At 42.6% G+C, this 15,336-nt stretch overlaps 1 protein-coding gene across 1 annotated transcript in view; it reads right to left on the bottom strand.

The window, feature by feature from the left end:
* The window catches only part of PPM1H (protein phosphatase, Mg2+/Mn2+ dependent, 1H), a gene marked incomplete at its 5' end in the record, with an annotated part of 68,351 nt that overhangs the window by 39,661 nt on the left and 13,354 nt on the right, over positions 1 to 15,336 (bottom strand). The window contains one exon of the mRNA XM_010154409.1: positions 11,932 to 12,044. Within this exon, the coding sequence (XP_010152711.1) occupies positions 11,932 to 12,044 (113 nt within the window). The remainder of the gene's footprint in view (positions 1 to 11,931; positions 12,045 to 15,336) is intronic.

Genomic DNA, 15,336 nt, shown 5'->3' with positions numbered 1-15,336 from the left:
TGATTCAGGTTTGTAGGGAAAAAGTATGTCAGCGCCAACCAAATATTCTCCAATGACAAGGCTGCTTCAGACCCATACCAACCATTAATTTATATCACCAATGAAGGCGTAATTAAAGCAAAAATTTTTTTGGCAGGAAAGGAAATCAGAAGTCACAGATCTGCAGCCCCCTAGATGCACTGCCCTCCACACCCCATGGCTCTGGTGCCCTCTCCATCAGCATCATCCCCAGCGAGCAAACAGAAGAAACTGTTCTTAAGTCTTGACACCACGGAGGCCATTAAGACACTTAGTGATCCCTTCTGAAAACAAACTATAGATTTCCCTGAGTCCTCTCCCCTCTTCTGAACCCAGCTACCTAACTCCCCACCCACACAAACTGCAGGATTGTACTTGGCCCTTGTTTCACAGATACTTTCTTCGTTGCGCAGAGTGTGTATGTTCACTAATCCGGAGCTGGTAAATAATCACAGAAAACAGGAATAGTAGCCTAAAATGGAAGAAACAAGATTCTGATTTTGTATCTGTCTTCTGGCCACTTCACTGAGTTTTTCTGATCCAGAGAAGCTGTGCCCTGAACGACTAAATGCAGAGCAAGAGATGAGCCAACACCTCAGCGTATAAGGTGGGAGTGGCAGTCACAGCAAATCCTGGAGCAGGCTACATGCACTCACTCACAAGCTTAAAGGCTGCATGTAAATCTACAGAAAATACCACAGTTATCTTCTGGATTGACATAATCGCATAGTCCATGATGATCAGCTAAATTCACACCACAACCTTAAATATATGCTTATTTTCTATATTCATATTCAATACTTTAAAACTTGATTTGGTGGTTTAGTATATATCCCCTTCTAAAATACGTGGTGAATAAAGCAACAAAAGGGTAAAAATCTGCCACTGTGTTGTACTGCTGCTGTCACACTCAGGATGTAGCAAAAACACTAGCTTAAGGAAAACACCAATACAACAAATGCTTTTGCATTTTTAATATGGATAAAACAGCCACCTCTCCTTGAATTATCCAGGTTTGGGTGGGTGGATTTGTTTTTTTTTTTTTCCCCCTTTTGTGGAGAACACAATCAGCTGAGAATTGCACAGTACCCTTTCTGAGTTTCTTATGAGAAACAAACAGGGAAACTCATACATTTTAGAGGAACCTATTGTTGGTTACTCTCATTTAATCATACAGACAAAGAAACACTTTAGTGAACAAGGTCAAAAGTGTAATTTCACTGCTGTCATGGGTCTATTGGGATTTTGGTGTTCAAAACAAAGAGGCATCTCCTACTGTTAGGAGTATTCAGGGGACACCCTGATTCCATTACACACTTTTTCAGCCAAAAATGATTTGAAACGCAACATTAAACTGCACATTTCTACAACAGAAGATAAAAATCTGGTAAAGGTGACAAAAGAGAGACTGTTCAGAAAACCCTTTTTGACAGCGTATATCAATTCCAAGCCACAGGGAGGATGTATCCATTTTGTCAAAAGGTGTTAAGCATTGTGGATTCAGTACAGATGAAGCAGAAGTGCCTGGCCTGTCTGAAGAGGTATTAGAAATGTGTCAATGGAAAAGAAAGAGGGATTAAACTGACAGAAAGAATAAGGCAGGGTTTTATTGCATTCAAAGAGGAACGAAACAGTAGATTTTAATTAGGTGTGTCACAAAATAGCTGGGAAAAAAACCCAGAAGTAAATCCTAGAACTACAGAATCAGGCTAGATGGGTACTTGTTTACTATGGTAACTAAATGCATATATTTAAAGAAGCCAAGGAAAACCAATGCTAATGTCTGGTGAGCTTCAAATCAGTTTTGTTTAACTTTTCTTAATTGTTAAGAAGTGATTACAAAAAGATACAAAAAATGTTTCTCCTCTCTAAATTAAGTACTGGAACTTAGAGCCATTATAATTACTGATAATTTTTAATACATTCGGCCCTAGCACCTTGGTTTCACTTATTACAAACTGAATTACTCTCCCTTAGTCCCACATAGACTCATTTCTCAATGTTTCTTTAGAAACCAGGTGAACAAACACCTCACTGCACTGGCAATAATCATGGAACTATAGTGCAAAGCCTTTAAATGATTTCCGTAATTTTATGAGTTAAGGCAGGCTGGGGATAGTGAAACAAACCACTATATAATGTTTAGCTGGCATTAAAACAGGTCCAGTGATGACATATCCAACACCATAAAACTCAAGAGGTGAAAGCAGCAACTCTCAGCAACACCAATGGAAAAAAACCCTGGCTGCCTCCCAACTGTAATACCCAAGAGATGTTTCAAAAATGCCCCAACTCCTACTCAGCATCGCTACCAAGAAGAAAACAAGCAACAAAGAGGGAGGGGGTAGAGCCAACGAACATTGCCTCTGTCCTTATTTTCCATCTACTGCCACTCAATAGTTCTGCCACCCTGGTTTCTTCACATTTTTCACCACAAACATCAGGCTGTCTACAAAAACACTGTGACAGAATAGAAACACTGGAGCACTTCTCTTCCAGCTGAAGAAAGCCAATGTTAAGAGGGAATGCACTCTCCCTGCTTGCGGCTCTTTCACAAAGCAGCCTCATCATGTATGCCATGGCTAAAGCAGGCTGCTTGGAGGCACTCCTTCATTCATCACCTGGGCGAACTTCAGCTCCCTCAAGTCAAAAAAAGGTGAGAACTTGCCTTGGGGAAGTATTTATTGCACAAGGGCAGGTTTAAAGTAACTTCCTACAAGAGTGTGCTTCGGTATTTCCTCCAGGAACAATGAAGAACCCTCCCAAACTTCTGCTAAGGCCTTCTGCAGGCTGCCAGCCACCCTGGCAGCTCCGAGGTTTAACATCTTGGTAGCACACCCACCAAATACAGCCCTGCTCTGGCAGGACACCAACCCAGGCATTCCCAGGTATTTAATTCAAGGACCTCTTCTCATGTCCTCACACCAGCATGGAGCCAAGCATGCTACACCTCTCCCATGGCAACAAGAGAACCTCCTCCTGCTTTTGAAATGGGAAAGACATTATGAAATCCAGTCCCCAAAGGAAATGTTCAAAGTCATCTTTCAGAAGCACCTACGAGCACACAAGCTCCTCCTATGCACACATGTGTAGAGCTTTACATTGTTTCCAGTTACCCAACTCATTCATATTTACATTTCTAATGCTTATTTAGTGATTCCTATTTAGCTCTGGGGCCCCCAACATCAGGACATGGAACTATTTCAGCGAGTCCAGAGGAGGGCCATGGAGATGATCAGCGGGCTGGAGCACCTCTGCTGTGGAGACAGGCTGAGAGAGTTGGGGGTGTTCAGCCTGGAGAAGAGAAGGCTCCGGGGAGACCTTATTGCAGCCTTCCAGTACCTGAAGGGGCTACAAGGAAGCTGGGGGAGGACACTTTACAAGGGCCTGTAGTGACAGGACAAGGTTAACTGGTTTAAACTGAAAGGGAGTAGATTTAGGTTGGATATCAGGAAGTAGTTCTTCACGGAGAGGGTGGTGAGGCACTGGAACAGGTTCACTGTTCACAGCTTCACTGCCCAGAGAAGCTGTGGATGCCCCATCCCTGGAAGTGTTCAAGGCCAGTCTGGATGAGGCTTGGAGCAACCTGGTCTAGTGGAAGGTGTCCCTGCCCATGGCAGGGGAGTTGGAACTAGATCTTCAAGGCCCCTTCCAACCCAAACCATTCTGTGAGTCTATAATTCAAACTGAGAAGCATTTGGATATCACCAACACTGTACCTAAATTACTTCAGATGTTTCTGCATCACTACTCGCTCTAGAGTTTTATATTAGATGTAATACTGGGCTTGCAGGGTGTCCACAGAGGACACAGCTTGGAGAAGACACATTGCCTGGTCATTTTTGATGCCAGGAGCTGCATGCTTCTTGTTCTCAGTGCCTCTTTGGCATGCCGCAGCTGCATTCCTATGGGACTCTCCTGTGAATTCCTTGCTCTATTTTAGGGGTATTGCTTGTCTGATGCAATCTAAGTATGGAGTTATTATTAGAGACCAGCTTATTATTAGCAGTTGGCTTTATTAAGTGTTTCATTTTAGGGCTAATTATACTAATTTTTTTTTCCCCCCCCTGTACTCCAAGCCCATCACTGCACTGAATGGCACTGGTTATCTGTATATGCTTTTTTTGTTTGTTTAATCAGGGAAGTTAACTTTTGCTATTGAACCAGTGGTGACTTTATATGTTTACATATACACTTCTCATATTGTCTACTCTAGTTCCAGTAGCACTAAACCAAAAGCCAGTGAACTGAACTAAAATGCTGTGTACTTTCCTGTTGATTTACATCTGAATTCACTAATCTTTCAGAGAGGACTTCAGCTGGCAGGCAGGAAGCTATTACAAGCCAGTTTATAGTGAGTTTACAGCGACACTGCTAGAACACCAGACCTGCCTGCCACCGGTTCCAGCATCCTTAGGTTGGAGATTTGCTGCCCTCACGGGATTCATTTTGCCCTTGATTTCAGTGTGTTCTTCATTTGAACACAGCTAAGTCCAAGGTTGCAATGATGATACACCACCATGTTTCCATATCACGGCTCAACAACATGCCGCCAATTACTCTGGCCATGTGAGGGAAATGAACAAAGAAGTGCAGTCACGTCTCTATGGCCAGCTCTGAGCCTCAAGACTGGTATCTGTGGAATCAAAGTCTTTTTCCCTGCTGCCCAGGATATCACATTCATCTCCAGGATGAGTTACTATGGCAACTAAACCTGGGCTTAGTGGATGAAGGCATTGCTGTGCAAGTCAGTGTTTATTTTGCCAGTAATACAGCTGGGATACAGCTGACCATGTAAGACAGAAGAAGCACAGACTTTTTCCCCCCACTCTTCAGTTTCTTACCACTGAGGAAGTCAGAATGACTTTTAGCACCTAAAGCATCACATCTACTTTGATCTCAGCTTTTCTGCTTAACTCAGCAGCAGTTGCAGGATATTGAACAAGCTGGACTGAGAGGTAAAAATCAGACTGAAAGTCACACCCTGCGCTCACTCTGCATCAGTGCATTTTTATCCAAGCCTTGCTTCACTCACCCATGCAGAAGTGACAAGGGAAGACCTCACTAAAAGCCCCAGGAGCATGACTCAAGCTGCATTGCGTAGCTGCTGCTGAGACTGAACGGCCTGAGCTGTCTGGCAAGCTCAATGAATTCAGGGAATGAGAAAAGCTTTCCAAAACAGTAAGGACCGCAGCAGACCACAAACATGCCCCAAGCAAGTCTGGGGTGCTTCTTCCTGGCCCTCCTCCCATAGTACGGATGGGGGCTAGAGCTCTAAGTGCCCAGCCTGGTTGGCATGCCTTGGCCCTCTAATACTGGAATAAGGAACCTGTGGGTCTCTCTGTAGTCAGCTACAAAGGCAGAGATTAAAAAGATTATTCTGAGCTTAATGCACTGCACTGGGAGAACTGGATTCTGGTATATTTGCTTATACCACGAGCTGTCTCTTAGATGTCACAGGCTCTCTGTGGATCAATAAAGTACTGCTAAGAGAGTGATTAAAGTTGTATCTTGGCATCCTTCACCCATCTTGCCTGACACTATGAGCTCTACAGGCTACACATGCAACATACATGCAAAGATGTTATCTTAAGGTAGGAATTCTTCCTTGGTCAGTGTTTATATTCACCAATAAAAATGGACAGGAAAAGAATTTTTACTTGCAGTAGCAGAAACCTACTTAGTTTTGTCTGGCTGGATTAGTCTGTTTGGTTTTTGTCAGTTTGTGTTTTTTTCTTTTTGCCCCCCCCCCCCCCAAGGCCGAAAACCTATGAGAATTAAAGTTAATAGAATTCAGCACTCCTGAAAACTAATGCCAATGAACTGTGGCTTTCCAGTTTACTGAGATTACTTGAATAGCCAAAATTCCTCCTCTTCCTCAATCTGGAACATAACAACTTAATTGATAGATGAAGTCTGTGTGGTTAGGTCCAAAGACTTCACTGAATATACCACTCTTCAAAAATGTCTACAATAGCTTCAATATCTGCTAGATTGCCAGAGACACTGCTGAGGCATATGTTCTCCCAGGAAAAAATGAAAGTTTGGAGAAGAGGCAGCACATTTGTTTTGTCTTCAAAATCCTACAAACATTTACTTCCAAATAAATCGTTTCTGCCAAGTCAGTGCTAGATACGACATGCCGGTACCCTGAACTTGTCATCCACTGGATCACCAGAAAACGCCCTTGCTTGTCACTGGCCTTTGAGTACAACAACTTATTTCTGGTCCAACACCTTTTCTCCACACCTCAGCTGAAATGCCTCCAAAAGCTCTACCGTACACAAAACCCTGCAATATCTGACGTTGCTGCTATTCCTATGAATTCTGTGCTCTTGCTTCACCCTGGAAGGAGGCCAGAAAAGAGAAGGGGAGCAGAAGTGCTTTCTGCAGGCCTACAAGTCAGGCTTCCAAGAAAAAAGGCAAAGGAAACAGAGATGGGACTTGGCTATATCTCCTGAGTGTGACTAAGATGCAATGCTCTTTTCCAACATTTTCAGCTAGGCAGGATCAGACTTCTCCACCTACCAAACTGCAGTCAGTGAAGGAGAATGTGCGTGGGAGAGACTCGCTTCATCTTGAATTCGCTCTCTCCCCACTCCACAGGCTCCTGAGCACACCAGACTTATGTGATCTGTTGCCCTGAAATGGTCAAACGTTTATTATTCTCAAGTGATTCCATCAAACAATTAATAAAACTCTAAAAAGGGGATGTGCACATAGATTGGCCAAAATACAACCCATAAATGTTGATCTCGCCTCTTGGGAGGCATCTTTTGAGGATCTGGAGGAATGAGAACTTCAGAGGACAAAGCGGAGTCACCACAGATTGCATGGTCCCAGGTTGAAAAGGCCCTGCACATGCTTCAGAGATATGCAGCTCTTTTTGTCCCATCTTTAGAAGCAGACAGGAAAAAGAACGCTTTCCCAAATACTGCAGACTAGAGGAGCTTAGTAACTGAGTTAGTCTTTCCTCTAGAGACTTTCAAGTACCAAGTATGAGACAGAGTTATTGTTGTTTATGCAGATACAGATGAAAGGAGACAGAGTTTAGGCAGACCACTCAAGGAAAACAGGGAAAATAAACACCATTTAGATTAGAAGACAGGCAGTTTAAAAAAAAAAAAAAAATCAGAAAAATAAGAATTCTTTAAAATACTGTAAACTAAACCTAAAGCAAACTAGCTCTACAACAGTAATATACGTCTTTGTTATCATCCTTACACAGTGTTAGCGCTTCTGGCAAAAATCACCCGGCTGGACTGCCTTGAGGAAGAGGTCAGATACCATGAACCACAAAAATGGGTTAGAATCATCAGTTTTGACTTCTCAGAAATTCTATTTAAGCTACAGTGCCAGTCAGCAGATACATGGCTGTTTCCATGCCTCCCTCATTTACTTCATAAAAGCAGATTAATCCCCCAAATTTGACTTCCTATGATGAGAACTACATGAAAGAAGCAGCTGACAAGCACCATGACACAGAAGAAGAGGAAGTATAAATGTAGTGACATTCAACACAAAAGAACAAATCGGGAAAGAACTGAAACAATAAACAAAGTAGAATTCAATTTTCAATTCACTGTTTTATTACACTGGGAGATGTGTGTTACAAACATACTCTCCCACATCTGGGCACCTGAAGCATCAGTGAACTTGCTTAACCTGAACCCAGATGGAAGCGCCAGAAAAACATCGACTCAACAAGCTCCTGTCATTTAACAACCTCAAATGCCTTAGCATTAATTCTACACTTGCAAAAAGGAGGACAAAATCTATTCTGGACATGAGGATATATGTTCAAGCAGAGGGTGAATATGCCCTTAAAACATAAGCACAGGGAAGCAGAAGCAAGGAGGCAAAAAGATGATAAAAAGCTGATGAAGCAAAGCAAAAAATCCAGTGACCCTACAAGTCTGTGAAGCCTCCGAAACATCAGGCTCTGTGCTTTGATCCCATCTCCTGCCAATAAATCAAAAAAGCCCAAGAACCCATTTGCAGATTTACTGCAAATTTTCAGGGCCTATGGAAAAGTCAAATCAACTTGTGGTGTTCTGCTTCTCGTATAATGATAAAAGCACAGCTACCCTACATGGCTCCAAGCACAGCAGAAAACGGCAGTGCCTGCAGTCTCTGAGCAGCTCCTTAGCCAGACAACATGAAAGCCAGAAGAACACTCATGCCAGAGACAGTTAATATGATCATATTGCATTACAGTCATTGCAGTGATACTGGGCAAATGTTATGTTGCATGAGGCTATTCAATAATTGGGCAGTAATCAGTAAAAACATTAAGTCCCTGTTTTACTACTGCTTCAGCACCAGCTATAAAACAATACCCTAATAAAGAGCATAAATCTAAAAAGCACTGAGAGTAACAAAGCATTTTATGGCAGTTTAGAAGTAAAAGTCACTTTAGCAATATAAAATTGAACAATATTATTTAAAAGAATGAGCAGAGCAGATTTACTATTCCTTCCTTAAAAGAAAAGCAGCTAGTCAGAGGGCCTGGCCTAGTCATCATAGCGTGTACATCAAACTGGTAAACAAAGCCACAGCGCGCATCAGTGCTCACCAGAAAAGCCCTATATATACTGGATAACGGACCATAGCACCATCAGTCCCTAAGTACATAACCTTGCAGGGACAATCCTAACCATTGAGAGGAAGAAAGAGACACATACATTACAAGCTTTGGCCAATATTCAGACATGAATTCTGACTGTACAAGTAGGTATATTTATGGCAGAGTCCAAGAAGGATCAGATAAGCCATTAGAGAATGAAAGCAGCTCCCTCCAAGTTGTTTTCATCAGGCTCTGAATATATCACCTCATTTTTAGTAGGGTTCTGGTATCATGTGCAGTTAACGTATAATTATTACAGAACTGTGATTGCATCATTAGCAGAAGTTTAATTATATCATTGACATTAGTGATGCCATAACACCAAGCTCAATAATAGTTCATAACAAAACCTACAATTAGCACAATTTTTCCTCCTTTTTTACACCAACCAAAAGTGTTCAGCCTGGAGAAGCCTAATAGTCCATACAGAAGTGAGCTAGGGCTGAACCTGAAAGGATTGCTGGCTGGTAATTTAGTAATATGGTAATTAAAGTCTTTTCATGATGTAATTACACATCAACTACAAAAGGACAGCTGCTATACAACACTGCCAGGGTATGTGGCATGAAATGATTAGATTTGAGAAGCTTTGGTGGTTAAACTGAATACCACAGACATAAGTCTGAGGTATAGCTGGCACTGCATAGCGCATTATTATTCAAGTCTCACACTTGGCGTTTCCTTAGTCTCATTGTGATAGTAACAGTTCGTTGCACCTACCTTGGTCCTGTGACAGCAGAAGCTGTTCAAAATTCACCTTTAAAAGCTTCTGCTGTTTTGAAGTTGCCTGGAATTAAAAGACCTAACCTTCTTCTGGGCAGAGGCAGTACAAATGAGGTCTGCATGAACTCAGAATGTTTATCTCCCACCCCTGCAGCACAAAACCTCCTCATGCAGACTCTCGTCTGTGGGAAATGTAGCTTGATTTATTTGTAGGCTTTTCCAGTGAGGGAGCAGAGAGGGGAGAAGGAGAATGAGGACAGCAAAGAGTCACAAACGAGTAGGTGAACTCAAAGAAACTAAAGCTTGACTGAAAAGTGAGAGTTTTGGCATCTAGTTCCAAGAGCAGTGAGCACAAGTCCCGTTTGGGCGAAAACAAACCCCACCCTTCTTCTCAAGAGTAGGCAAACATTTTTTTAAGTAGTTTCCTTACTGTTTTTCTTACCACTTTCAATTTTATCTGTTCAAACAGCGAAGCTGACCACGCAAGGCATGAGACTGCAAAGAATAACATATTTTTCCAACTAACACGAATAAAACTCCTTGGCTACATGACTGGACTCAAAAATACAGGAATGCACTGTGCACCGACAACAGGCGGACAACCTCAGAGCTGCTTTTCTAGTCCTAAAATGTCCTTTGAGCGAGGAGGAGCAAGTCAGACGTTCTGCAGTAGCTGTTTCTCTCCCTTTCTGACTCATGGGAAGTGAGGATTTGGTGGGAGACAGGCTCAGAACAACTGATCTTCTACACTTTAAAGCTTTTATTTTCTTGAGCTACAAAAAACTAGAACTGGGCTTATTTGAAAGATTTTAGGAATCCAGAGAATTCTCCTCAGCATGCGGAAGGTTTCCATGAGGTCCATTTGGAAAGTGCAAAATCAAACTATTTTGCACCTGGAGGGACCTTGTTACCTGCAAGATGTGAGGAATGAGCAGAAAAATAAGGGGGGAGGGGGAGGGCAGCGCATAGTGATGAACTTTCAAAGCGGTGGCTTTAACTACAGTGGACACTTGGGCTAATTCAAGATCATCAATGAATTTCCTCCTTTTGGGTGTCAGATGCCACAATGGAGCTGAGCCTGCTCTCGGGAAGCAGAAGAGGAATCCGGGGAAACCAGAAGCAGCCAGTCATTTAAGAACAAAGGTTGCAACTACACAGAAGTAGGTCCTGCATGGCCAATTTTACACAGCACACTTTTAAGAGACAATAAAGCAATTTAGCCAACCCAATGAAGAGATTCAACTGTCCTTCAAGTACAATAGCATAGGAAAACATGATTTTTTCCAATTTGATGGCAAACGAGCCAAAACTCAATGCAGCTATTCATTCTGATTACTAGATAGGTGATCTACTCAAACATATTTGCAGCTACCCTCTGTGGGGACTCATTTGATGCAAAAGATTTAAATATGTCACTTGTCAAGAGGAATCAGGTGCACAATTCACACTATCAACAGCCAGTTCAGCATATTAAGAACAATCACCAACACGAAAAGAATAGGAACTTTGTGCATAAAGTCTTATCTGACTTCCTACACAGTTTAAAGCAGCAGGAGGCAATAGAAGTGTTAGGTTTAACCTACAAAGCATTTCGTGGTTGACTGTTGTCTCTGTAAATACATTGTGTACACAGAGTACAAACACGAACTGCGCATGCACAAACCTCAAAACACAGATGCGTAACTTTAGCAGTCTTCACCTAAACACAACCTGTTTCAGTAGCTTTGCAGACTTTAATTCCTCAGCTGCTAACTAAAGAACACAACAGCAGTGTGTATCATGCAGGGAACTATTCTCCCTGGACTGTTTGTACAGAGCACTGCAAAAAGAAGCATGGGAAGGTCGGAAGTCTTGCAAGAACAGCCTCATCTCTCTCTGATGGTGGTATATGCCCAGAGTGAGAGACAAAAACAATGCAAGTGAGATTTCCATGCTTCTAGATTTAGCCAAATCATAAGACAGAGAAAGCTTCTTGTCGATTCAAGCACCCAACTTCTAAATGCAACAAAGCCACAACTCTTCAGTGACAGCATTCAGTTCTGCGAAGTGGACAACTGGACAAGCTAGAACAGAACACAGTAAAAATCCTAACCTGGGATAACCTCTCTCCCTCCCCTCCTCCTTCAATTATATCAAAATCTGAGAGCCAGGTGGCCTTCTAAGACTAAGGCTGAGGACAGGAGCCACAGGACTTCCTACTGAACCATTCCAGCCCTACAAGCTGCTCCAGATGCTGTCACCTTGTCAGTGTTCAATGCACAATTCTTCAACACACCCATCATCTCTTTTGTTTCAAAGGCTCTCTAGCATCTTTTCACTTCCCTGCAACCATCAAGTCATTCAGAAACCACTATAGGGCCAGAATTGTCATCAACCTCCATGATTGCAATCACACACTGGAAGTCTATCACTGACATTGGCATTCATTTCTGTAAGAACCGTTAAGTGCCCAGCCAAGAAATTGAATCCTCTTGTGATACTGTTGGCAACTGAGGAACTTGATAATACCAGATCTGGTGAGCTTGGTGTGAAGGAATAGGTGGGGAGATACCATACTTACTCACCTGCTATCACCAGCGTTTGCTACATAAAGCTTCCCCAATAAATACACCACCACAAGGGCTGTGCAACCGCCAGAAATATTATACATGGTCCTCTCTCGTTCTATTTGCAAATCCTGTGGGAAAAGAGAACATTTATGAAGATAGCATTACAATTAGTGTTTTAGAAAATGAAGATTCCCCTAAAAATTTAGTGTCTGTCTTAAACTGCATGTCCCACTGTCTTTACTGCTGCAGCTATGACCAATATGGACAGGGAGCACCTATAACTTCTGATACAAAGATGTTCGGGGAAAAATCAGGACAGGAGATTGTCAAACATCAGCCATCAAGAAAATATGGCAACTCTGAGGGATGCAAGGGAATTTGCTATGGAAAAAAGCACAATGAAGGCAAAGATAAATGTAGCTTAACAACAGGTACCTGGTATTATAATTGCTTTACATAGACAGCAAATAATTAATGAGACCTAGCTACGAGATGAATAACTACCTGCTCTCCAAAAGGGACACTAGGATTTCAGAGCACATACCTTTACAAACAGCAGCGAGACACGCTCATGCCACAGGGCTACCCTTTGGAAACACAAGGAACTGGTGGGTGCTAAACTTAAGGCGGTGGGAGAAGGGGAGGGAAGGTCAGTAGAACAGTATGTACTGAAAAATACTAGGCATTCACACATTTTCCAGGATGAACCACAGTATTTAACCCCGTGTCTCAGCTGACTGCTTTTATGAAGTCTTGAAAAAGACTTCTTTATGCATGCGCACAGGCCCAAATTTAAGAAAATACAAAATCTACTCAAATATCTCTTCCCGTGTTTAGCTTCCAACTGAATCTGAGTGTAAGAAATACTTTATATTAAAAAGTCCTCCTGCTTAACGCAAGTGGAGAACACAAGTCACATCTGTCACCAACAATCAATCAAACCCAGGAATGAAAAAAACCAAACATACATAAACACACATATTTATATAGTCCTAGAAAAGCTTGGAGAACATAAGGGACACAGGTAAATGAGCTATTTTCCAGTACTCCATACATTTTAAACAAAAATTGAAATGTATGCAAATGAATTAATTCTGCTGCCTCTTAGTTTAGTTTGGGGTAATAACACAATATGTTACAAATTACCCTTCTGTCCTGTGTCCATAATCTAATCCAATTTTGAGCTGGTCTTTCCTTACAATACTGGATTCAAACAGGGAGCATCATTTAACATTGCTATTGCAAGTACTGGCAGATCTTTTCAGCTAAACCCTGCCTACTTGTATGTGGTTTTTATTATGAATACATTTGTTTGCCTCTGTGTGTGTACATAAACACACAGAGCTATACTTCAGCCATTTTCATATTTGCACTGAGCAATAAAACAGCTCAAATTGTCCACGCTTTGTGGTATGGGATTTAGAGCTTTATTTAGAGCTAAATTTATCTGAGGAAAAGCACCACAACAAATGCAAACCATGACAGCTGTAATTTGATTGAAAATCTGCAGAGTTGGAGGAAGCCAGGCACAGCGCTTTGTTTCCTACAAATTTCAGCAGAGGGAGGTGACCCGGGGCAGCGGCTGGGATGCTCAGCAGCGCTCGGCTGCTCTCCCAAGCAGGCTGGGCAGAGGTGTCTGTCACAAATAATGTGACTCCTGGCTGGCAGGGATACGCAGAGCCCGATCCCATCTGTGCCATGAACACGGTACTGAGGCAGGACGGCAAGAAACGTGCAGTGCTGCCCGACAAGGCCATCCTCTGCTACACAGGGGAACTGCACTCTGCTTCCAGAGAGGCTCAGGGTTTTACTGCTGCCTCTCCACCCATGCTCTCATCGACTTGCAGCTTTCCTTTTTCTTTCTTTTGTTGGGGTGGGGGGACGCAAAGAACAGGAGGAACACCCCTCCAAGCTAAAAATCAAATCTCGCAGAACCTTTGGTCACAGACATGGGCCTGTTATAAATGCCACTTTATCTAATCTTGCCATAGAGAAGCTGATTTTCCTCCCCATGGTTTCTATATATTTTTAAATTAAGCTGAAAAGAACGGTTCAAAGGAAGCAGACATTTCTAACCATCAAAATAATTTAAAAACTTACACATACTACAGTGGATTTTCCAGACACTGTCAGGAATTTTAAAAAACCTTCATCTCCGCAGTTCAGAGTACCCTCTGAGACCTTTACTCAACGTACAATTCCTCACCTGGTTTCAGCTCTGTCACATGTACATATTGCAAGCGCTGGAATGCCTAAATTAAAATTTATTTCTTCCAATAAGCAGAATTCAGAAGCATCTATTATAGGAGAGAAGACGGATAATCCTTAGGGCCTCATTTTCAGAGTTTCCTTCCTTGACATAAACTAGATCTGTGTACCAGATTTTTTCAAATCATTGCTGTTCATGGACTCTTTCCATCTAGTTGTTATTCAGAACTTGAATTTACTACTAAAACTTGCCAGAGTATATTCAGTGCCATTTTTAATTAGATATTACATACTTTGGCTTGTTTTTTGGGGGCGGGGAGAGGTGGGGGGAGAGAAAGAAGGGAATGGCTACAAGATTTGAGGTAAGAAATATGTCAAAATAAAATAAAGCCCACCAATCCCACTAACACATTCTAACATAGAAGAGACATTGGCTTTTAATGAAATACGTTGTAACAGTGCTGCTGGGAACGTAGCATAGCACCAACAAGGGCAGAAACCCCCAAAACACCTCTGAAGTCTTTAAAGGGCTCATTCCAGACAAAGTCTGAGTGTATAAAAAGATTTCCTCATTTTTCCACCTGGAGAAAGATTTCGGAGCAAACTTTTCCCCCCCTTCCCTTCCTTTCTTCTTTCCTCCTCTTTCCTGCAGCATGCGGCTCATCCCCACACAACAATCTGTGTGCAGGGGAAGAGTTAAGCAATGCTGGGCAGAAGCAAACGGTGCACCTTTCAGCCCCAGGACAGCAGGTGCCACTCACACAGACCCTGATAGAAAAAAAAAGGAATTTAAACCAGGGATTTCCATATGCTCTGTTCTAAAGGCTGCTGTTCCAGCTAGTCTGTGCCCTGCCCTCCTTTTCAGGATATGGTGGCAGGTGGGAGCAGGGTGCCCACAATGGCTGCCTCACCCCAGTCCCTTCCCCGGGTGAAGGAACGCAGAGAGGATGGCACAAAGCCTGCGGAGGACACCATGAAGCAAAGGATACGTTCCCAAGGTGGGTGAAGGAGGGCAGGGGTAGCTTTCTCCATGGGTGACAGAAGCAGCCTTAGGACACTGGGACATCAGCCCCGGGCAGGCCATCCCTGGCCATCCTTACCGCTTAGGTATCCTCAACGCCTGCCTCACTAAGGCTCAAACCTGGGCTTCCCAGAGCTAAAGCAGGGGTTAATCCCGCTAATTAACAATCTCTTCCGAAAGAGGAGGATGGT

The sequence above is a fragment of the Eurypyga helias genome, unplaced genomic scaffold (genome assembly GCF_000690775.1).
Source record: "Eurypyga helias isolate BGI_N326 unplaced genomic scaffold, ASM69077v1 scaffold10526, whole genome shotgun sequence".
In the NCBI taxonomy this organism is placed as follows: domain Eukaryota; kingdom Metazoa; phylum Chordata; class Aves; order Eurypygiformes; family Eurypygidae; genus Eurypyga; species Eurypyga helias.
Note: the sequence above shows the minus strand (reverse complement) of the source record. Positions and strands in the feature narration are given on the sequence as shown.